This window comes from Mauremys mutica, chromosome 6, assembly GCF_020497125.1.
Source record: "Mauremys mutica isolate MM-2020 ecotype Southern chromosome 6, ASM2049712v1, whole genome shotgun sequence".
Taxonomy (NCBI): domain Eukaryota; kingdom Metazoa; phylum Chordata; order Testudines; family Geoemydidae; genus Mauremys; species Mauremys mutica.
In genome coordinates this window covers 87,107,476-87,132,676 of record NC_059077.1, presented here as the reverse complement: position 1 = coordinate 87,132,676, position 25,201 = coordinate 87,107,476, and the positions used below count along the sequence as shown (strand labels likewise).

Genomic DNA, 25,201 nt, shown 5'->3' with positions numbered 1-25,201 from the left:
GCCTTGGGCTCCAGCCGCTCCCAGCAGCAGCTGGAGTCCCAGGCCCTTTAAATTGCCGCCAGAGCCCCACTGCTGGAGCCCTGGGGTAGTGGCGGGATTCCAGGGGTTATTTAAAGGGCCAGGGCTCCCGCTGCCTCTACTGCCCTGGGCCCTTTAAATAGCTCTCAGAGCCATGGAGTAGCAGCGGCAGCCCGGGGTTCTGGCCCGGTTGGTAGTGGCGGCCGAGCCCTGGGCCCTTTAAACTGCTGCCGGAGCCCCCAGCTGCCACTGCTATCCCAGCGGGGAGGCAGAGGGCACTTACCGGTACAGGGCGGGCCAGGGCTGGCTCTGACCCCCTCATCCCTGCCCCTTCTGCCCGAGGTCCTGCCCCTTCCGGGGGCCAGAGCCGGCCCAATCCAGCCCCATACCGGTAAGTGCCTATTTCTACTTTCATCCCTGGTTGGGGCTGCACCATGCGGCTTGGCCCTGCTCCGGCGCTACAGCTGGGGCACTGGGTCAGGGGTCGCACCATGCGGCTCGGCCCCGCTCCAGCTGGGGTGCTGGGTCAGGAGTTGCACCAATGGTTGGCCACGCTCTGGCGCTCCGGCCAGGGTGCAGGGTTGGGGCTGCACCACCCGGCTCAGCCTCCCTCCGGTGCTACAGCTGGGGCACTCGGTCAGGGCCACACCACATGGTTCCCAGAAGCCGCAGCATGGCCCCACTCCGGCTCCTACGTGCTCCAATGGCCCCCTCCGGTGCTCCAATGGGAGCTGCAGGGGCAGTGCCTGTGGATGGGGCAGCGTGCAGAGCCGCCTGGCCGTGCCTCCGTGTAGGAGCGGAGAAGGGACATGCCACTGCTTCCGGGAGCCACTTGAGGTAAGCGCTGCTCAGAACCTGCACCCCCTGAGCCTCTCCTCTCATGCTAACCCCTTGCCCCAAGCCTGGTTCCCCTCCTGCTCTCCAAGCCCCTCATTCCCAGCCCAGAGTACTCTCCTGCACCCCATACCTCTCATCCCCAGCCCTACCCCAGAGCCCGCACCCCTTCCCGCACCGCAACCCCAATTCTGTGAGCATTCATGGCCCGCCATACAATTTCTATTCCCCGATGTGGCCCTTGGGCCAAAAAGTTTGCCCACAGCTGGTCTATACTCCTAAAAAAAGAGGGTCTATAATGAAAAAAGCAATAGACCTCCAGCGCCCACTATTATGTTTAGATATTGTAATAAATCTAGAATTTGGATTGGAAATCAGGTTAGCTTAACTTTAAATGCACAATGCTACCCAAGCAACCAAACAGTTTTTAAAGGGCTGTCTCTTTTTTGCAGTTTTAGCATTGACAACAGCTGAAGCAACTGTCAGAAGAATGGTGGCCAGGTAGATTACTGTAAATTAACTCCTCACAGTCTTTTTACTCCCAGATTGCACATTAGTGAAATGTCAATATAGTCCACAAATGCCAATTAGTGAATAACATCAAGACAATACAAAGACAACCAATAAATGGCTGCTTTGTGGGACTTAAAGCAAGTCTTGTAGTCCCTCTTATATTTACCAATAAAAACCAGGAATATCTCATGTAGTGGGAGAGGAAAAGTTAAGAATGTTTTGTTCACACCAGCTCTAATTTCTCTCAAATATTTATACTAATCGGAATTTAATTATTCATTTAGCATATTTGTTTTTTCCTCCCTGTATCACTGCTACCCTTGTCTCAGGCTGTCTTTATTCTGTTTTCAAATATAGACTGCCAGAACCCATTCAAAGCTCACAAGTCCTCTATTTCTCTACTGAGTAGTTCCAAATCTTCCATTCAAACCCATTCAATACATCTAAAACTAAGAAGGACAAATGCAATTTCTACTATATGAGGAAATATATACACAATGTGCTGTGGAACCAAATCTGATATAAAGTAGGTAAAACAGCTTTTAAAACTTGCAACAGGCTTTTAAAGATCATTATAAGTTAATGTCCATTATGCTTGGATAAGTAAATAAACCTCCCGCCCGATCCTACACAAATTCACTGAGCATCTAGTGACACTTAGTAGTGACTTAATCATTCATTCCTACATTTTAGTCTGCTTTTTGAGCCCACATGGACATGGTTGGTTTGTTTTTTGTGTGTAAAATAGAAAGCAAAATCAATCCAGATCTATTTAGATGCAGGCTAACAGACAAGATAGTTTGAGGTATATGATTAAGGCTCAGTATGTGTCTTTAACAGTTGTTTCATACAGCTGGTACTGTGATGTAAAAAACTGAAATTAAGGTTTTTAATACATTTACCGTATTTCCATGTATTAAGTTATGAATATTAAATACATTTATATAAAATTTAACATTACTAAGCCTCAATTATTTAGACTTACAGCATAGTAAAAACTCCTAACCAAAACCACCAACCAATGAAAAAAAACAAAACAAAACCTCCAAATCCCTTATACCACAATTCTACAGAACAATATGTAATAAGTCCAGTTTTCACGGATACAATTATAGAGGCCTTTATGGGGCTGCAAAATGGTCCATCAATATGGTTATAATACAGTTTTGGGCAATCTATATAGAAAAGACCAACAATTGTGTTATAAGGCAATCAGAGCACTATCATGTTACAACATGATCTCCTGACACAGTAAAATTTGCTCTGTAGACAGGCCTTTAATAGCCTGAAGCATGGGAAAATGAAGTTCTCTTTCTCTCAGTGGCCATGTACTGTGTACTGGAGGCTTCAATCCAAGATTCCTTAAGTATATTAGCAAATAATCTCAGTTCAGACTGGAGAGATTTACTGTTGCTAAGTGCAGCAAATAATTCAGGACAAAGTTTTCAAATATGAGTGCTTAAAGTTAGGTCCCTACATAAAAATGGGCTGGTTTTCAAAAGTGCTGAGTTCTGAGGTGCTTATCACCTTTGAAAATCAGGTCACTTTTACTTAGGAGCCTAAATATGAATGTAGGTGCCTAACCTAGAACACTCAAATTAAAAAACCTTGGCCTCTGCCTTCAAGTCAGCTCAGCTAACTAGCTTCTTGTGAATGATTACTGCTCTCTTACAAAACACTATTCAACTTATTATCCAGAACTAAACAAACTAGTTGTAAACCAATGGATCTGTGTACTATCTGCTCTGAAGCAGATTTGGATTTTAAAAGAATGATTCATATTTCCTTCTAAATGAAAAATTGTGAACCGTTATTACCAACAACAATGTATTACACTGTAATGCTGGCTTATCTTAAGATGCTGAATTTTTGGTCCCATATTTTACCATTTCAATAGTACACAAACATCACACTTCAAAGCTAGATATGTCGAATGTTAAAAAAAAAAAAAAGCCCACAAACAAAAAACACAAAAAGTGAAATAAGTAATGGCACCAATTTCACAAATAAGGCATAATATGTGTTTCGCACAGAGCTTAAAAAAGTTTATATAAACATGTAAAGAAAAAGATTTTAAAACAGTTTTTAAGGCATGTTTGGCTCATGCAATATAATTCTTACATAAGTGTACGTAATTAAATACTGAGCAAAAAATAATTTGAAATATTTACATATGCCTTTTGAGGAACAAATGTCGTTTTAGATCCTGACTCTGATATCAAGCATATGCTATGTAAGATACGTAGTATGAGTGATGGGAATTCACTCACTGCCAATTACTAGGTGCAGGTCCAGTAGCCAAGCTTTTAAACTATGTATTTTGCAAATTACCATGGACCTTAATGTTTTTATAAACCATGAAAGTGAAATTACCTTAGTCACAGAACATTCTTGTACAGTTCAATAAATAGTCTTCAATCTTCACTAACGTTAACTTTTGAAAAATGCACCAGAACTTTTAGAGTGATTTGAAAAACCAAGGAATATAGAGTTTTTTTTTCTCTCAGGAATAAGAAGCTTTTTAATCATGTGCCTGTTTGTGGTTGTGCCAATAAGAAAGTGTCTCAGATTCTTTGAAACTGCATAAGTGCGATAGACACATATGATCCCTGGTGTTCTGAATATCAACAGTTACAGAACAATGGTTCATTCACCTGTGGCTGCTAGTTTACTAGTGCATGAATAAAGGAAATGTAATACAGTGATTCCAGTAGCATGTGCTGCTATACATGTGTCAAAGAATAACTATATCTTGAAGTCATTAGATTTTCTGGACATTTCAATGGAATCTGCAGCAACAGAATTGACACTGACTCCAAGGCTGGAGCGCCTCAGTGATAGTTCGGATGCAGGAATATGCCGTAATTCTCGGCGAGACAGTTTTACTGGTGTCACTCCTTGAAGCTGTGTTATGATCTCTTTTGTCTGAGAATGAGAGAATAGTTGAGGATGAGATTTTGAAGAGCATACTTCATCTGGTCCTGCTTGGTCTTCAGTACTACTTGATAAACACCCTCTATTGTGTGTTAGCTCTGAAACATCTTCTTCAGGCTTGTATGAATTCTGCCACCACCTTAAACCACTTGCTGGGCTATCTGTTTGTCTTAATTTTCCTGATGGTTTGTTACTTTCAGGTTTGGACATCGATTTTAATTCTTCTGAAGAAACTTCTGCTTCTTGGCTCAGTATCCTGTTAGCAGCATCATTATCTAAAAGGAAGTTTTCAGGGAAGCAAATGGTTAGGATACAATTCATATGAGAATCCTCCCAGTCAAGGAAACACTGTTTTACACAACATTAACTAGGACATACAGTCTTAGGGCATTAACAAGATTAAATGTGAAAACTGTCCCCACTAATAACCATTCAACACTGGTGTATGCAGTGTAGTTGTAGCTGTGTTGGTCCCAGGATATTAGAGAGACAAGGTGGGTGCGGTAATATCTTTTGTTGGACCAACTTTTGTTGGCGAGAGAGACAAGCTTTCACACAACATTTATGGCATTTTTTATAGCCTGCTAAACAAACATCTCATGTATAATGACAGAGGGTAACTAGCTGTTACTTCCATCCACCTAGGCCAGCAATTCTCAAACTTCATTACATTGTGACCCCCTTCTGACAACAAAAATTACTACACGACCCCAAGAGGGGGGACCGAAGACCAAGCCCACCTGAGCTCCACTGCCCCAAGGGTGGGGAGCAAAGCTGAAGCCCAAAGGCTCCTGCCCTGAGCGGGGGACATGTAAGCTTAGCCGTGGGTGGTGGGGCTTGGGCTTGAGCTTCAGACTTGCTGGGGCCCAGAGCCAACGCCAGCCTTGGCGACCCCACTAAAATGGGCTTGCGACCCACTTTGGGGTCCTGACCCACAGTTTGAGAACCCCTGGGTCTAGGCATTTATACCTGGCTCTTCACCATTTTAACTTGTAAGTGCACCTGACCCAATTGACTGATGCATAATGGGTCAAGTTTTCAATACCTAAAATTACTCCTGTAATTATGCAAGCAAATGCACAATTCTGCAAGTTCAATTATAATGTGCATGTTCATTTCTTAGAGTTTTTTGAACATCTGGTCAATACATTTAAATCAGCAGAAAAAATAGATTTATTCTGTTGCATGAACACATACAACAACAAATCCAAGAATAAATGAAAGGCAAGGTGAGAAGTTTAATGATAATATTATAAGAAAACTGAACCACTATTGGATTTTGTATCATTCCCATCAAAAATGTATTAAGAAAAATTAGACTGTTCCAGGGCTCATGCATTTTTCTTCGATTACATGGCCAGGACTAGTTTTTGGAGAAATTCACTTGTCCTGAAAGATGTGCTTATCTAACAATTAAAAACCTCTATTGTAGTCTTTTCCACATTCAATTAGAATCAGCTCTCCTGTAGTACTAGAATTTGTGGCTAATGTTCTATAGTGTAATGAACTTGTTGGCTCATTACACCACCTCAAATGAGCTAGAGGGAAAGGATTCATCCATAAAAGCAGATCCTCAAGGAATCCATTCTGAAGCACTTGGAAGAGAAGGTGGTGATCAGGAACAGTCAGCATGGATTCACCAAGGGCAAATCATGCCTGACCAACCTGATTGCCTTCTGTGATGAGATAACTGGCTACGTGGATATGGGGAAAGCGGTGATGTGATATATCTTGACTTTAGCAAAGCTTTTGATATGGTCTCCCACAGTATTCTTGCCAACAAGTTAAAAAAGTATGGATTGGATGAATGGACTATAAGGTGAATAGCAAGCTAGCTAGATTGTCGGGCTCAATGGAGAGTGATCAACGGCTCAATGTCTAGTTGGCAGCCGGTATCAAGCGGAGTGCCCCAGGGGTCAGTCCTGTGGTTGTTTTTTTGTTCAACATCTTCATTAATGATCTGGATGATGGGATTAATTGCACCCTCAGCAAGTTTACAGATGACAATAAGCTGCGGGGAGAGGTAGATATGCTGGAGTGTAGGGACAGGGTCCAGAGTGACCTAGACAAATTGGAGGATTGGGCCAAAAGAAATCTGATGAGGTTCAACAAGGACAAGTGCAGAGTCCTGCACTTAGGAAGGAAGAATCCCATGCACCACTACTGGTCGGGGACCGACTGGCAAAGCAGCAGTTCTGCAGAAAAGGACCTGGGGATTACAGTGGACGAGAAGCTGGATATAAGAAGGCCAATGGTATATTGGGCTGTATTAGTAGGAACATTGCCAGCAGGTTGAGGGACGTGATCATTCCCCTCTATTTGACATTGGTGAGGCCTCATCTTGAGTACTGTGTCCAGTTTTGGGCCCCACACTACAAGGAGGATGTGGAAAAATTGGAAAGAGTCCAGCAAGGGCAACAAAAATGTTTACGGGGCTGGAGCACACAACTTATGAGAAGAGGCCGAGAGAACTGGGATTGTTTAAGAGAAGAATGAGGGGGCTGGGGGGAATTTGATAGCTGCTTTCAACTACCTGAAAGGGGGTTCCAAAGAAACACTATTTCACTAAGAGGGTGGTGAAGCTCTGGAATTGGTTACCTAGGGAGGTGGTGGAATCTCCATCCTTAGAGGTTTTTAAGGCCTGGCTTGACAAAGCCCCGGCTGGAATGATTTAGTTGGTGTTGGTCCTGCTTTGAGAAGGGGATTGGACTAGATGACCTCCTGAGGTCTCCTCCAACCCTAATATTCTATGATTCTGTGATAAGACACTCAAGGGACAAGTTGAGAGACAGGGACCCAGATCAGCATACAGCCAAAAGGAGGCACTATGTTACCCAGAATGGCCCAGAAAAGGTGACATTTTGGAAGCAGAACTGATCGGGCTCAGTGAGCAGCAGGCTAGAATCAGTGATCTGGTTGTCTGGAGGGATGGTCAGGAGGAGTAGTCTGTAACCAGAATCAGGGCCGGCTCCAGGCACCAGTTGAGCAAGCTGGTGCTTGGGGCGGCATATTCTATGGGGCGGCATTCCACCCAATCCTAGGGCAGCATGGCAGGTTATTGTTGTTTTTTTGGTTTGCCGCTCCGGCCGCCCTGTAGGGGGTGGCAGTGCGGAGTGCCCTGCCTCAAATTAGGCAGGGCAGCCCCTGTTCTTCCCTCTCCGCCGACTGGAGCGGAACGGAGCCCTCCCGGCAGGCGGCGCAGTGGTCAGGACCAGCGCCCCGCTGAAGCCCTGGCCACCTCCCTGCTCTCTCTCTCCCCCGCTCCCTCCCCTTCCTCCCTGCTAGACTGGGTGCGCACTCCGCTGCACGTCAGCAGCACAGGGATTCCCCGTGGCTCTGGCTGCCCGGCAGGGTTTTTTTTGTTTTTTCCCCCCTGCTTTGCTGCTCCGGCCATGCCCCAGGTTTTTTGTTTTGTTTTCTTTCCCTGCTTTGCCACTCTGGCTGTGCTCCAGGTTCCCCCTTACCCCCGCTTTGCTGCTCTGGCCCCGCCACAGGTTTTTCTTTTGTTTTGTTTTTTTCCCCCTCCTGCTTTGCCGCTCCGGCCATGCCCAAGGTTTTTTTGTTTTGTTTTGTTTTCTTTCCCTGCTTTGGCGCTCCGGCCACGCTGCAGGTCCCTCCCCCCCCGCTGCTCCAGCCGCATCACAAGTTTTTTTGTTTTGTTTTCTTTGCCACTCCGGCCGCGCTGCAGGTGTCCCCACGACTTTGCTGCTCGGGCCGCGCCACAGGTTTTTTTGTTTTGTTTTGTTTTTTTCCCCTCCTGCTTTGCCGCTCTGCCCCCCCCCTTTTTTTTTTTTTTGCTTGGGGCGGCAAAAACGCCAGAGCTGGGGCCCTGACCAGAAGACATGAGGCCGGCAACCACTTAAACAGGATTACAAAAAGACAACATGAGGAGGGCCCCCAATTAGGCATGCTATAGGAGTGAACACCTGCCAGTGGGATACACAGGCCAATACTTAATTACCCTCTAATGGTAGGATGGACTAGAAAAGGACACCCTAGGTAATAGGCCTGAGAAGCTCCTCCACCATACAGTTGCCTTTGGTTACCCCCCTGCTGGGCTGTACTCTAGAGCCAAGTTAGGAACTAATGTGTTTATCTTTTTATTGTATTTGTTTAAACCATGATACCTAGGGTATCTACATCCTTTCTACTAGACCTAGTAAAGATTCCTTTTTTACTTACTAGAAGTCTCTGAGTATTCAATGGGACCTCACCAAGAGGTAAGTAATATCTGTGTAGCATAATACTTGAAGCAGCTACAGTGCTTACCTCAGAGTCAGTGATACACATCACATGCTACCACATATCTAAAGAAGGGACTGGTGTACCTCAAAATTTACAGTGACATCCTGCAGTGGGGTTAACTACAGTACCATTTGAAAGCTTTCAGTTAGTAAAAATCCTTTGTTTTTAACTCTATTTGAGACAGTGAATACTGAAATGTTAGAATCCAGAAAAGCAAGATAATAATCCGATGCAATTTTAAAGGTACAACATATTGCAGACTGTTGTTTCCAGTCTCAAATGCCTTCTTTCACCTGAAAGCAATGGAAGCAATAAATTTTCCCAGACAGATATCACCATTAAAAATTAAACTGAGGAAAAACTGCTTTGTTCAAGTCTGCTCAAATGTAAAAGTTCAAAGCTTTAGACTCTCTGCATTAGCTATTTTTGAAATGTTATTATTAAAAGTTGTATATTGTTTCTATTGTGACTACACAACACATACTTTTAGTTGGTGCCACCAGCTGACAAAATGACTCTCCCACCAGCTCCTTCAGTTTCTTCTTTAGTTCTCTGCTGGTTTTCTTATAGAAGAACAAGTCTTTTTCCAATTGTTGGACTTTAGTTTCATACAGTTTAAGAGTTTCTGCAATACTTTCACCATCTTGTTCTAAGATAAACATTTTGAAGCTAAAATTAATGTTATTTCATTTTTACAGATGCAAATAATAATGCAGAATACAGAATTACACACTACATCCTACAGCCCACTGCTGGTTTTCCCCAAAAAGTTTAGAATTAGCATTGTAAAAGTTATAATTTACTTCTTAACAGGATTCTGCTGTACAGCAGCAGAAAATGGGAGAATCCAAGTGTCTCCTGGGAGTTGAAGGTACCCAGCGAGGAAACACTTCGCACCTTAAAAGACTGGACTCAAAGCCCATGTCTCCATAGTTTGAAGATTTTGGGTCAAGACCTGCTCACTTTACTCACACAAGTAGTTCCGCACAAATGACCACTGATTCTGGGTGTCCAACAGGAGACACCTGGGACTTAACTATTCACAAATGTAACTGAAATCAAGAATTGTTGATATGCAGTATGTCTGGCAAGACAAAAAAAAGAAAAACCAAGGTGTCTCAAGCTGTGTACCCAAAAATCAGCGCCTACTTTTGACCACTGACTTTTTAGGGAGTAACTCTGAGAATAACACATGCAAAATATGGTCTTTTAATTCTGATTTACATCAACAAGTTCCACAGTTTTTAAAAAGGTCATTCAATTTCCTGTGTCTAGTGCAAAAACTTTAAACACTGATTTCAGAGTAGCAGCTGTGTTTTCCTTTCATACCAGAACTTATATTGTGACCGTACCCCAGCATTCTATCATGCAATAGAATTAGGGCTTTTCTACATTTACAGTGGTGCAATGGCGCAGCTGCACCAGTGCCGCTGTGGCACTTAGTGAAGACACTGCCTTCGCCAATGGGAGAGCTTTTCCTGTTGCCATAGGTACTCCACCTCCCTGAGCGGCGGTAGCTATGTTGACTGAAGAAGCCCTCCCATTGACATAGCGCTGTCTGCACCAGGAGTTACGTCAGTATATTTTTATAATTGTATATAATTATAATTGCATTGCTCACGGGTGTGGAAAATCCACACCCCTGAGCAACGTAGTTATACCGACAATATTTTTTATAGCGAATAAATAGTGTTTGCCAATAGAGACCTTAAGAAGCAAGTACCTTTGAAATGATGCAATATTAACTGTATCTTTTGTTCATGTTCTTTCTGCTGGAGGGTCAGTCGCCTGTCACACTGTAGCGTGAGGTGTTCGAGTGCCGATTCCAGTTCACGTATTATGTTTTCCTGTTCTGTGACTCTCATTTCCAGCTCTTCAGTCTGCAGCTGTAATTTACGTTCTGCTTCACGTAGACTAACAACCTAATAAAGAAATATTCTTAATTTGACTAACAAATAATTCCTAGTAATGGATAATCAAAACAGGCTCAGCCAATGCCCTTTTTGAATAAAAAGGAGAAAATCTTGAAGGAATGTACTTTTTTAAAATAAAACATTTTATTGTACTTACTGGAAAGTAGTAGCTTAATGCATATAATATTCATCAACCCATGGGGAATAAGTCTTTATAAGCCACACACACATTGACTGGAAAAAGAATGGTCTAGACTGCACATCCACACAGGGCCGGCTCCAGGCACCAGCTTATCAAGCAGCTGCTTGGGGCGGCAACTCGGGAGTGGGGCGGCACTTTCAGGGATTCGGCGGAGGGTCCCTCACTCCCGCTCAGAGCAAAGGACCTCCCGATTGCAATCGCGGCTTTTTTTTTTTTTTTTTGGCTGCTTGGGGCGGCCAAACCCCTGGAGCCGGCCCTGCATCCACAGCAAGAGTACGAAAGGCTTACTATACGGAAGGCTCTTCATTGCTCCTGGTGGATTCCGCAACCATGAAAATTGCTGCAGAATTGCACCTTTTTTTTTTTAAATTATGTATCTAGCCCATACGGTTATAAAGAACTTAACAATATGAACCAAATGTATATTAATGTTGTGTTGTCTTCCTCATTTTGTAAATGCCTGTAACAATATGAGGTGCGACCTGTCTATCCAGCTAAATGGATTGTTTACTCTGAAACTTAAAAACAACAATTTAAACGTCCAGGTGGTTAGGCATTTCACTGCTACTAATCTTAACAAAAATATCTAGCTAATGTACTTATCTCGTAATCTCAAACTGCCTCCCACACCTCAGGTAGCAAAAGCCCCTAGTTGTCACCTACTCAGCTGCCAAAACCTCCAGCTTGTTTCATGAAAACTTGTGAAGCAGTTATATGTTGTCAATAAAAAAAACCTGTAGTATACTGTAAACTGAAAACACAGCCAGCATAAAATAAATTGAATGTAGTATCAAAATAGATACAGGTACTAAATGCAATGACTATTAATTTTCAGATTTGATTCATTTAAAAAAATAAAATTAAAAAGTGAACTGTGACAGAATTTGCAGTCTTTCACACCAACATACTGCAGTATCCAGGTGTCTTGCCACAAAATCAAATCAAACCAGAGAACCGGATGAATTATTTCTTGGACACCTGTCTGTAATGTCTGGAAAGAAAAATTGTGTTCTTATGGGGAACTTCAATCTAGGAAATGTATGCTGGAGATGTCATGCAGCCAGTAGTAAATCTTCATCAAGTTTCTAAATATTATAGGTTTCAGCGTGGTAGCTATGTTAGTCTGTATCAGAAAAAAGAACGAGTAGTACTTGTGGCACCTTAGAGACTAACAAATTATGCCCAAATAAATGTGTTAGTCTCTAAGGTGCCACAAGTACTCTTCGTTTTTTTTTCTAAATATTATAGACTATAAATTCTCTAACAAAAAAGGAATTGCTGCCAACATGAAGTAACTATTTTGGACCTCATGACACATACAGATGAATTAATTACTGGACAGGAAGTTGGTGGTTGCCTAGGGACCAGCAATCATGACCTGATTACATTCCATATGTACAACCAGAACTGATTACATTCCATATGTACAAACAGCCTCAAAAAGGGGCTAATTTCCTAAAGCGGAGAAAAATTATGAGCAAAATATATTGGGAGGAAAAATTTAGAAAAAAAGTGAATGAAAATTGGGAATTTTCTAAGAAGAGTTTATTAGGTGGCCAAAAAGCCATGATTCCACAATCAAAGAGAACAATTTTGGCTAAAAGAAAATCCTGATTCAGTGGCAAAAGTGACGGAAACAATTAGAAATAAAAAGCTATATATAACAAATGGGAAAAGTGGGAAATACACAGAATAGCAATCAATATAAGTTAGGAGTTATGAAAATTGATATCAGAGGCTAAAGATATCCGGGAATAATCCATTGCTGGAAGGGCCAAGGTCAATAAAAAAGTGTTTTAAGTATATTAAAAACAAAATAAATCCTAGCAATGATATTGACTCATTACTAGATGGAGATAGTAAAATTGTTAATAATGATACAAAAAAGACAGAAGTATTCAATAAATATTTCTGTCCTGTATTTGGTAAGATGCAGGATGCACTCATCTCAAATGAGGATGATTATGTATTCTCAAGTCCATTAGTAACTGAAGGATGTTTGACAACATCTAGGGATAAACATTTTAAAATCAGCAACTCAGATAATTTGCAGCCTAGAGCCCTAACAGAGTTGGTTGAGAAGGTCTCTGGCCCATTGATGTTAATTGTTAGTAAATCTTGCAATACCAGGTTAATTCTAAAAGACTGGAAGAGTGCTCATGTTGCACCAATATTCAAAATGGAAAATGGGATGACCAAGATAACTATCAGCCAGTTATTCTGACATCAATCCCAGACAAAATAATGGAAAAAAGTCATTAAAGAGTCAATCTTAATCTCTCTCTCTGGGCCAATGAATATTTTAATATTTACACACAGTAGAACAACTTCAATAGGAGAGTGGTTAGAGAACTCTCCAAGAGGTAGGAGACTCAAATCCCTACTCCACATTAGACAGAGGGGTGAACTGAACTTGGGTCTCTCACATCTAGGGTGATTGCTCTAACCACTGGGCTAAAAGCTATAAGGTGGTGGGAACCCACCATCATTATCTCTTGCTCTTCATTTTTCTTGAGAAAGGTGCCTAAGCCAGGTCAGCCCCAACTCCAAGTAGAGATAGGCACCTATGGTCTTTTTCAGGAGTTGGGTTTAGGCCACACCCCTCTCCTTAGCACTGGCTAGTTTAGTCTGTTCCCAACTCACTGTGCATGCTTTTGTGATTTCCATTTTCTATGCACGTAACTCTGCCTATGCACTGTTTAGGGAGCCTGGAGCCTAACTTGTGGTTGTGAATTCCATTATGTGCCAGGGCACCTAAAAGAAGTTAGGCACTGCAACACCCAGTGCTGCAACACCCAAATCATCTAGATCCTTGCTGCTAGAAGAATCAGGACCACATTGGGAAAGGGAGGGAACCCTTACCTCCACATCTGAAAGTAAATACTGTGTAGGCTGGCAACGTCTGAAAGGAGGCTGACAAACCTGACATGTAAAAGTTCAATACTATTTACAGAAGTGAGAAACCTGCACAGTATCTGGCTCAATACAGGGGAGACCGAGCCTAACTTCAGCCATCGTCACTGAAAACACAACTTTTAAAATTAAATTTTCTTCTTTTTGGGGGGGAGAGGGATAGTTCTAAGAAACCGAATTGTTTAATTTTATTACCTGTGACACCAGTGAAAAATAAAATTCAATTTAATATTATTCATCAGCCAAAACACACCTTGTTGAAGTATTTGAAGAGAATAGCTCTAAGCTCGGTAGCAGACAGGGAAACTAGTTTTCCCATTACATTGGCCTCGCTCTGTGTAAGGATTTGCGATGAGCCTCTAAGTGACTGCTGGCGATTCTGAATATTTTCATTCTTGTAGTCAATGGCGGCCTCCAACGCTTCAATCCCTTCTTCCAGTTGGAAAAGGATATGTTCTTTCTACAAATAAAAGCAGAAATGAGGTGCCACTCTCCATTTCAATTAAAAAGCTATGCAAGGGTCAGTATACCCCAATATTAATATGTTAATTTATTTTATTTTATAGACTCTGACTGTTCTGAGAGGAAATGCAGTAACATACTACAAATTGAGAAAAATATTTTTAAAAAATAAAAGTGATATTTTTCTTTTTCACTGTGGGTTAAATACAGTACATTACTGAGTGGAGGGCTCACGAAAGAGTCTATACACTGTAAAAGGGACTTAGTTCACCCTAATTTAAGTTAATTATGCTGATTGGCAGGATTTCTACCTCACACTATGCTGGAGTCTGGGAATATCCCTAGCAACATACCTTATTGTCACAATGGAAATTTGGGGATATTTCAGGTGAGATTTCCTTCTCACAAAACCCAGTGAAAAGTCAAGTGAAGCCCTTATTAATAGATAAATCGCCTCAACCAATGTCCTAATATCATAAGAACCAGCTGCGAAAAACTGATAGTCATTCACTGAAGTTTTCCTAAACAGTAGGAATTTTTAATTATATGGTTATTTGGAAAACTGGTAGGTGTGGGTATTCCAAGAAAGCAGCACATAAAAAATAACTTTAAAAGATCTTGATCTTCTTAATAGAAAGTACATTTAAATTTATAGTACACCTCTACCTTGATATAACGCGATCCGATATAACACAAATTTGGATATAATACGGTAAAGCAGTGCTCCGGGGGTTGTGGGGGGGGGCTGCGCACTCTGGTGGAACAAAGCATGTTCAATATAACGCGGTTTCACGTATAATGCAGTAAGATTTTTTGGCTCCCAAGAACAGCGTTATATTGCGCTAGAAGTGTAGTAGTCACTATAAATATGCATTTATAGTGTGTACATTAATGTGTGTACATTATATACATAAATCTTAATTAATAGAAAATCATGGGAGCTACAATTTTCTACCTTTAATTCCCTGTTTTAAGTAGAAAGGAACTTAGTAGCTAACTTATTAGGATCCTGAATTAGAGTGACAGTCTGCAAATGTGTATCTTTTTAGCATAGTGAAGATGAAGCTATGTCAGGAGAAGGAAAATGAAAATGAAACACAAAAAGACAGAACAATGCTTTTTATTAGTTTTGTTTTTTTAGTGTGTGGGTGGTGGGAAAGGAAACGGAATGTCTTGGAAGTTTTAACTAGGCTTTGTCCTGGAGTGAGAGACATAAGTTTGGAGGCAGTTTTGTCTCTTGCTTCCAATGACAGATGTCAGACCACTGTGTCATGAGGGTGATGTATTTTTAATAAGCATTTCCTGCTGGCCAATCCAGTACTGATGTCCGTTTCAGTGGCAGCTATTAGACAGCTGTCTCTAATCTACACAAGAAATTACACTGATTTAACTAAAGATTTAAATCACGCAGGTTTGAAAGTCCTATTTCAGTTTAAAGACAGAATTGTGATGGCCATCTAGAACGGAGAAGCACTAGGGGCTCAAGGAAGAAAAACAGTATGCCACAGATAAAAGAACAAGGGAGGGTTGTCAGGACACCAGCTGGAACAGACCTCCAAACCTAAACTTTCTTATCTAGCAAACCAGGCTACTACTGTTGTACTTACTTTAATTCCTTTGAATTTCCTAATTAAAAATGTTATATTTTAACAAAAACAGTTCCAATTTCTCAATTCTAGTTTATCTGATATTTGGAAACATGTTTAGATCATGATTAGTGTGTTATATTATAAAATAGTAGCTAATGGCTGTTTTTACTTACTTCAGGGGACAACACTCTACCATCTTTAAGTTTTTCATCCACACTATTTCTTCTTCTGAGCAGCTGGTCCCTTTCTTTCTGAAGAACCTGAACTTCTTCCAAAATCTGTCTCTTCTCTTCACTGGCACTGGTCTGGAGCTGCACACTTTTATCACACAATTCCTTGTCCAGCATACTCAGGCGGGTAGATAATTTCAAACTATCTTTGTTTAAAGCCTAAAAAAAACCCAAATTCACAAATGATACAAAAACGCTATCCATAATTAACCAAACTGTACATAGTTTAGACTGTAAGCCCTTCAGGGTAGGAACTGTCTCTTTTCCATGTTTGTAGAGCACCTAGCACAATGGGGCCCCAAAGCTATTTAGGCACTATCGTAATATAAATATTTACTACTAACTATAAAAGTGAAAAAACACTCAACTTCAGCTTTCTACATACAGAAAGTTAATTCATAATTTAGTCATCATCTGTTATAAAGACACCTGCTATTAAGAAATCTGTGTTTAAATTTCTATTCATTTTTGCTTTTAAAGCCAAAAAATAGCCAAAAAAGATATTTTGTTTTCAAACTGAAAAGGGATCAACCAAATTTTACAAAGTATAATACTTTGCACTTACATAAAGGAATTTAGCTCCAGAACTCAAAAGTGTTTTACAGAAGGTGAAGGGGGGGAGGAATAGCTCAGTGGTTTGAGCATGGGCCTGCTAAACCCAGGGTTGTGAGTTCAATCCTTGTGGGGGCCATTTAGGGGACGGGGGTAAAAATCTGTCAGGGGATTTGTCCTGCTTTGAGCAGGGGGTTGGACTAGATGAGCTCCCGAGGTTCCTTCCAACCTTGATATTCTATGATTCTAAAAAATACATTATTCTACATTATCCCCAATTTAAAAAGTCAGAGAAATGGAGGTACAGAAAAACAGATTGTCTTGCTTGAGATTACAGTGACAATACCAGGGGATTACACAAGACCCATACTGCTGCTTCTCTTTCTAATATGTTTTATCTGGACTCTCCAACAATGGTATTGTAATAATAGTTACACAGTATTATATAGAGCACCTGGCTAGATCTTAGTTTCTTGATTTCCAAATGGCTCTTCTCTTGTAACAATGCTTCTTTCTTGTTTATGATAGCTTCTCTTTTCTTTAAGTCTTCTTCCAGTTCTGCTAAGTCTTGATGTTGATGCAGAACCTTCTCTAGTTCTTCATCTAACCATTTCCTTTGCTCTTCCTGTTTCTACATTTCAAAAAATAATAGAGAGATACATAGTATTAGTCAGGCTCAAAAGTACCTCCTTTGTGCAGCATTCTTTAAGTACAGTATTTTCTCATCTAGAATAATAATTCTGTCAATTTCAGATTTCTATAACTTAATCCAAAATTGACATTCTTAGTGTTAACAACAGTAACTCTACAACAGAATCTTGATTTGGATCTCAAATAATTAAGTTATTTGGTTGGAGAAATTTGGAAAACCACAGCAGTATTACATTGCAAAGTCTGCTATGCACATGTCTGTATAAGACAGCCCTTGCTGAAATCCATGTTATTTTCCTAATAACACTTCTATAGCTCAGGTACAGGGTGTTACATTACATTTCATCGAGACTATTTACTTGTCAGAAAACAGCAATTGAGAAGAAAATGAGAAGCTAAAAGCTACATTAACAACCGAAGTCAGAAAACTAGTGCACTGGTCCTACATCAAGGTCTGCTAGCTTGGACCTTATGCCCAAGTGAAGTCCTACTGAAGGCTTGTTTTGAACAGGTTTAATCAATGTTAGGGGACTGGAGTGCTCCAACAGGCCACCCCTTAGATGCTCCTGTGTCCCCAGGGTGAGGCACCTTTGTCTTTCTTATTTTAATGTTTATCTTCTTAGCATGTATTTCACATTTTCTGGCAGTAGAGGGAACCATGATTGGGCATGTCTGGACATGCTGTATATGTGACATAAGAACACAAGAACGACCATACTGGCTCAGACCAAAACTCCATCTAGCCCAGTATCCTGTTTTCTGACAGGGGCCAATGCTGGGTGCTTCAAGTGATTCATCCCGGTTGCCCATTCCCAGCTTCTGTCAAACAGAGGCTAAGGACACTATCCCTGTCCATTCTGGCTAATAGCCATTGATGGACCTATCCTCCATGAATTTATCTAGTTCTTTTTTTAACCATTTTATAGTCTTGGCCTTCACAACATCCTCTGACAGTTCCACACACTGACTGCACCAGGGCTCAGGGCTTCAACCCCATGGGAAGGCACCAGGATTCAGGGTTTCAGGACCAGGGGGTGCACCAGAGCTCAGGGCTTCAGCCCTGTGGGTTTGAAAATATTTACTGGAGCTCCACTTCGGACAGCTCTGGCTGAATTTAAGCCCTGCTTGTGGCCATCAGAAGGTGCATGCATAACTTAAGATATATGGGGGAATGCTACAGCTAATCTGTGTGGTGGAGAGGTGACAGACTCTGAACAGAGAGGAAGGTGCATCTGCCTTGCTGGACCACCAGCAGGGAGTGAGATTCTTTACTTTACTTTCTGTACTGTAGCTCAGCCTATCACATATTTGGATTCTATTGTAGTTTTCAATAAATGGTTAAAATCCATCTAGTCTCTCTCAAACTTAACTGAATTGCACTGGGGGAACGGCAGCTCATAACACCAACAAAGTATTGAAAATAGCATCTAGAGCCCAAAAGCTGGTTATATGAGCTCCCAACACTCCTAATGCCGGAGCAGCCAATACTGCAGAGATTTGAGAGACTACTGACCATAGGCAACCAGCCCAGAACCAGCACTTCCCTCATGAAGAGCTGGACACAGACCATGATGCCTCTAATTTGTTCTCACAGTCTTAAAGGCTTTCTACATCCCATCCGATCACTCACTGCACTCGGTTGCCCATTCACTTTTGGTCCTATGTTCAGGCTTGGAATAATCTAGGTGGCACTGTCACAGAGGTTGCTCCACTAAAGTTGCCACAAGTAACAGAAGCTCTATGAAAAGAACCTTGAAACTGTCCACATTTGGGTGAGAAAAACCAATTCACCACCCTCCAACTCACCAGCTAGCCTCACCTAGTGGATGACCAAAGGAAAGGGTAAAATACCCACCCAGCTTCCAGCAAAAGACTTTTACAACTCTGAGCCACAATCAGCTTCAATCCAGAGCCTGTAAGGAAGTACAGCAGAAACCTTGAACCCCTGTGCCAACCAGAAACTAAGTTCATTGTACCACAATAGAGCCAAATTAAAACCATCACTGAGAGCAAGGGCAGGCAGGCAGAAGTTATTCCTGCTCCCTGCTAGAGGATTACCTTTCTCTTTACCTCTGGTGGCCAATTTATCCCTGTTTCAAGGAAAGAAGGGCATTTAACAATTGAGATGAGAACAATTCTGCCAATTAGCAAACAGAATCTTCCCTCCTTCCCCACAAGGCTAATCAAGAGCTGAGGTGGGGGGAGATGAGTTTTGTCTCCCCGCCCCTTGCTTCTCACAGCCCAACAAATTTGGAATAAATTAGCTACCTGTAACTGCTGTGAAGTTCCTGCCGAGTTTTTCTTCTTTTTAAAAGCAGCAATTTCTTCATTTTTAAGTTTAAGAATTTTCTGCTGTTGCTCTGTCTTTAACTGAAGTTCCTGTAAGTAAGAAGATAAAACTATTTTCCTGGCCTCGTTGAGTCTATTGTCATCAAATTTAGTTTTTTTCTGAAGGAGCCCATGTAGGTATATAAGATAAAGGATTTCATTCCACTAATGAAAGCTGTATTGTAATGATAGGAGGTGGATAGTAAAATAAAAAAGCATAAAGACGAAGAAAGTAATTGTAAAAATTGTAGCTGAAAAGATTTTTTATGCATATTCTTCATTTTTCCTATCTTGAAAGGCATTCCTTGTATTTATCAGAAGCCGTACAGTTGTGCATCATGATCTATGAGCAAGTAATGGGGTGAAATTGTACTATATGCTTATCCATTCTACAGAAAAGAAAGCCTCTTACTTTGATTTGCTGTTGGTCCCGTGCAATCTCTGCCTCAAGAATTTTCTTTTTTTCACTCTCCTCTCGCAGTCTTTTCTGTAGCTGGGCCTGCTGATGCCTCATATGATTCACAGTCTGCTCAAGTTCTGTAGCCCGTTTCTCATTTTGGGTGGATAATGATGCCAACTTCTTAGTGTCCTGCTGCTTCTTCTGTAAGACCTGAATTCACATGGCATATTTCAGTCTAACAGCATGAACACTTAAAGAAACAAAAACACATCTTAGGACAGATACCAGTAAACAAGTCCACTGATATTTGCACAGATTTAGGATTTTGTATGGTATTTTGATAGAAGACTTGTGCTACAAAGCAGATGGTTTGCAAATCAATTTAAAGCATTCTCCCTACATTCTTACCTACTGCCAAACACCAATAATCTCTTTTTTGTCCACCTTTCTAGTAAGAAAATACACTTCTCACATAAGGATATTGTTAGATACATTTAAGTACCATCTATTGGTACATTAAGGGCCTGATTATCTACTGCAATTCCACTGACTTCAATGGAGTCACACTGGCATAAAACTTGTGTAACAGAGCAGATGATTAGGCCCTGTGTTCTATGGGATACAGCAGTAATTTATAACTCCTAACGACAAAAATCAAAACTACCTGCACTTTTAATTTAGCTGCATCCATCTTCTTCCGAAACTCTTTTTGTAACTTGGCTTTCTCAGCAACGTCTCTCAGCTCCTTGTTCTCCAGCTCCTGAAGCTGCTTTTGTGTTTCAGCTAATTCCATCTTGGCTTGCTCACCCTCATGTTCCAGTTTTGTTATTTTCAAAGAATACTGCCTGCTTACAGACTGAGAATCATTGCCTTAAAAACAAAATATTACAAAATTGTTTGAAAATTGTGTTATTGAAAAAAAAACAAGCCGCTACTTCCAAATTCCATATGAAAATCTAATCCTTAATTATACATCTAAAGAATTTACTACTACTTAGCATTTATTTCTGGTAATACCCACAGCGTACCAGACATGTTCCAACCAGAAAAAAAGACATAGTGCCTTTCCTTAAGAATTCACAATTGAATACCCTAACAAACAGGCATAAGGTGGGGGAAGAAGTACAATATACACATAAGATGCCGGATGTTGATAGGCCTCACCTTGATAGTACAAAGTATTTATAACCCAGTTACCAAAAATATAGACAGACTATTCTCAGTAACACTCTTGTCATTATTGGCAGCTAGTTTCTGGCAAGTGTTGAAGTAGAAGTAGATCTTCAAGAGGAATTTGAATACAGCCAAGTTCAAGAAGGACATTCCCTCCGTAGGACATGGCATGGGAAAAGTACAGAGATAATTACAGAACAAATAATAATTAGGAAAGCACACCAAATATTTAATGAAGGTATTTAATGAATGTATGGCGGGGCCCCAACCCACATCTGGGGCCCCAGGTGCCACCATAATACAATTAATAAACCATTATTCATAAGTGACAAAAACGTAATTATTTTATAATAGTCCCCACTGAACAAGATTAATTATGGACAACTAGGACAATTAAATAGCTAATCCTTACTTTCATTCGTACAGTAGAACCTCAGAGTTACGAACACCAGAGTTACGAACTGACCGGTCAACCACTCACCTCACTTGTAACTGGAAGTACACAATCAGGCAGCAGAGACAAAAGAAAAAAGGCAAATACTGTACAGTACAGTACTGTGTTAAATGTAAACTACTAAAAAATAAAGGGAAAGTTTAAAAAAATTGACAAGGTAAGGAAACTTTCTGTGCTTGTTTCATTTAAATTAAGATGGTTAAAAGCAGCATTTTTCTTCTGCATAGTAAAGTTTCAAAGCTGTATTAAGTCAATGTTCAAATGTATCCTTTCGAAAGATCATAACATTAAGTTCAGAGTTATGAACATTTCACAGTTAAGAACTACCTCCAGTCCCGAGGTGTTCATAACTCTGAGGTTCTACTGCATATGTTTTTAATTCAAATGTGCTTTACACAAGTCAGTTACCTGTTTTTACTATTTCTTTAATGAGTTCCTCCTTCATTTTGATATTAAGTGCAAGTTCTCTCATCTTTTGCTTGGCCTCGGAGAGTCTCAGCTCTGAATTCTTTAATTTCTGCATGTTTATTACACGACTCTTATGGAGGCATTCAATCTCTTCACCTTGAAAGAAAGGGGCAATGCTGAGAACAAAGATCTGGAACACGCTATCTATCCAGAGGATGAAATTCTGGCCTATTCGCTGCATATACACTGGGGAGGGAATCAGAAAGACAGGATACAGGGAGTCTCTTCCTCACCACCTGCCATCTGCACAAAATCAGGACAGGATACAGAGTAGGAGCACTAGGTTGGGAAAGAAAGATCCTTGGCTAACATACCCACTGATGCTCCATGACCCAAAGGGAGCGAATAATGTACTTACAGCCATATGTGGCCTTCTACAAGTTGCTTCACTTTTCTGTTTCAGTTTATCTGTGAAACAGGGATAATACAACTTACCTCCATCAATTACAAAGGTGTTGTGAGGATTAATTATATATCTATACAATGCTCTGGATATGTGGCACACTATATAATTCTATATATTATTTTTAAAGCATCAACCAGTAAGAACATTAATGTATTTCACATGTACTTCAGAAAAAAAAAGTATTTAAAAACAATTCCAAATTAGGACATCAAAAGTATTTTTATTTAAAGTCCATGTTTGAATGGAAAAGATTAATTTACTATAACAACGCTAAAAATGTAAATTTTCATGGTGTGACATAAGCATATGTTAGTATCTCATAATTTCCATTTGTAATTGTTACCTGTGACAGTGTCAGTTTGCAGTATGGTTTCATTTGGTAAATTGGATTTGTGCATTTGGAATTGTAGATCATCCAGTTGAAGGGGAGAACAAAGAGCCTGTTTTCGTGTCCATGTGCGGTTTATGGAGCGCCTAAGAAAAAAATGAAAAGCCAAGCCATATTACAAATTTTTTTTTTTAATTTCATGCCAGATTATGTAATCCTAATGCACTAGGTCCCGAATCTAAAAAGACTTGCATGCTAAAATCTACTTTTACCACCACCTGCTTCCCTCAGGTCCTGCAAGTAGACATATTTATTCAAGACACATTATGCAACACATATTTATTCAAGTGAAGACGCATTGAATCTAAAGCTATGTTAAATGGAATAGAGTAGGTCATTAGTAATACTTATCGTGTTAACTTATTTTGTGATGTCACGAGGTTCTACAAATTTACATAAAACAACACTGTAAACTGGCTTCACGATATGACAGTATTTGGTAGGAATATACCCATTAAATATCTATTTTTGAATGAAAGCTTTAAAGACTGAATAAAACAACAACAAAAAGATTACCTAAATGCTGATTTCTTTTTGCTGTCTGTGTTCCTTTCTTCTTCATCACTATGATCAGAGAAATGGCAGTGAAGGACTTCATCTTGGTCTTCTATATGACCCAATATCATTTGCCTGCGAGTTTGAAATCCAGCCATTACTCGGGCCACTGAGTAAGTAGGAGAGCTAGTGTGTACCTTCCAAGAGATCCCAAAAATAAAACCAGGTGCAAAGTCACTTGCAGAAAGCTAGGAATATTTAGAGCGGATTTTTCTAATGGACTTCATACATAAATCTGCTAACACCTGAACTTGCAAGCAAAAAAATGAGGAGGGTTGTGCAAGTTTTGTGGATTTCTTTTTGGAGAAACCTTTAAGAATTTGGTTCCAACTGTTATAGAATGGGATACTGGCAAGTCAGTACATAGCCCTCTTTTCTTGTAATTAATACAGAATAAATATATCATTATTAGTAATTAGTTGTATTTTAGTAGCACCTAAAGGCCCACTCAGGAGTACAGCCCCTTTATACTGGAGGTTGTACAAATACATTTGCATTGGATAAACTGGTGATGTGTACATTGCCACAGATCAGAAATTAAACGTTTCACACTCTTTAATGGGCTATAAGCAGAAAATGTCAATACAACTGTTAGTATTGCCTTTCAACTCTTGTACCAAAATCAGAATAATTACAAAATGAAGGAGAAAAACAGAAAATGTGTTTAGTCATTACCTTTCGGGACTCCAGTCCTGGAGCCATATGAATGGAATGTACTAAACTATTAGTGAGCGGCACACTATATGGTCTTCTTGCAAATGTCACAGCAGCTGGCCCATCTCCACAAGCACCTCTGGATACTGAGGCTGTAGTCACAGTAAGCTTCTCTAACTTATCTTTCAGCTGATCAATAAGGAGTTGCTGCTCCACCATTTTCTCATTCTAAAAAACAAACAAAAAAAACCTGGTAGGTGCCAACTCTATCTTATATTTACATGACTCTAACCAAAAACACATTGGTTTGAATGGTAAAGCTATTAGCAGGGTGCTGTGTTTGGTGTAGCACACTGATCCTAAATTCTCTTGCAAGGCATAAGTTTATGCAATGCACCAGTGCTAACTTCAAACAGAAAATTGATGGCAGTGTTAGTTGATTGCAAAATCTTTCAATTCTAAAACATATAATTTTAATTAAATTAATCTAAAAATATGCACCACATAATGAACAAGCTTCAAAAAGGTTTGTTAAAAGCATGTCATTAACCCTTTCAGAAAGGCCCATCTCAGATAAGTTATTTAAGAAGATTAACAAGAGCTGGAGCGGATACTTATGAGTCCATATTTGCTTTATTAATGCATAACTGGAAAAGAACAAAATATGAGTCAGCCAAAATTGATATTCAAAATGGAAGTTACAATCCTAAAGCATGGTGTGTATGTTTGCTCAGCAAGTAGTTCCATTCAAGTAAGTGAACTCATATAAATAAAACTATGCACATAAATGTTTGCAGGATCAGGACTTTGATTTGATCTTGCCTGCCCCACACAACTCTGCCAGTGATGCTAGTCTGGAGAACCTACTCATCTGTCTTTCCCACAAGAGTCTTTGTGCATTGTTCAAAACTGCCCCTTATTCGAGAACCGTCATCTCTGAACTGATCCATAAAGTAATTATCTGATCTTTTTTCAAATCCCTCACCAAGATTCACATCTTTCATAACACCTACAAAAACTAACAGTGGATAAGTTAATATGACAGTCAATAAAAGACAGTCAATATGAAAATATTTAATTATAAAACATATATAATATTGTCCTATTTTAAGTGCATCTTTCTTACTCATCTGAGTCTGAGCCTTTCCCTGCTGCCTGTCCTTTGCCAGAGACTTTCCCTGCTGTCGGAGTCTTTCCCTGCAGTGAGGAACAGCTCTAGCAGTGGGGAGCTGCTTCCCCCGCACCCGCCAGAGCCTTTCCCTACTGCCAGAGTCTTTTCCTGTCGTGGGAAAATGCTCCAGCAGTGGGGAGGCAGCAGG

General features: G+C 40.4%; 1 protein-coding gene across 3 annotated transcripts in view; it reads right to left on the bottom strand.

Moving 5' to 3' along the window:
- Positions 1-1,067: 1,067 nt before the first annotated feature.
- Positions 1,068-25,201, bottom strand: part of KIF27 (kinesin family member 27) — a 44,588-nt gene continuing 20,454 nt past the window's right edge. For all 3 annotated transcript variants that reach the window (XM_045020702.1, XM_045020701.1, XM_045020703.1), the window contains 13 exons: positions 23,904-24,110; positions 23,190-23,365; positions 22,629-22,759; positions 21,820-21,975; positions 20,449-20,654; positions 19,797-19,994; positions 19,325-19,435; positions 16,860-17,036; positions 15,797-16,012; positions 13,826-14,032; positions 10,268-10,466; positions 9,029-9,193; positions 1,068-4,574 (listed from right to left, as the gene is read on the bottom strand). In XM_045020702.1, the coding sequence (XP_044876637.1) occupies positions 4,111-4,574; positions 9,029-9,193; positions 10,268-10,466; positions 13,826-14,032; positions 15,797-16,012; positions 16,860-17,036; positions 19,325-19,435; positions 19,797-19,994; positions 20,449-20,654; positions 21,820-21,975; positions 22,629-22,759; positions 23,190-23,365; positions 23,904-24,110 (2,613 nt within the window). In that variant the 3' untranslated portion in view covers positions 1,068-4,110. The remainder of the gene's footprint in view (positions 4,575-9,028; positions 9,194-10,267; positions 10,467-13,825; positions 14,033-15,796; positions 16,013-16,859; positions 17,037-19,324; positions 19,436-19,796; positions 19,995-20,448; positions 20,655-21,819; positions 21,976-22,628; positions 22,760-23,189; positions 23,366-23,903; positions 24,111-25,201) is intronic.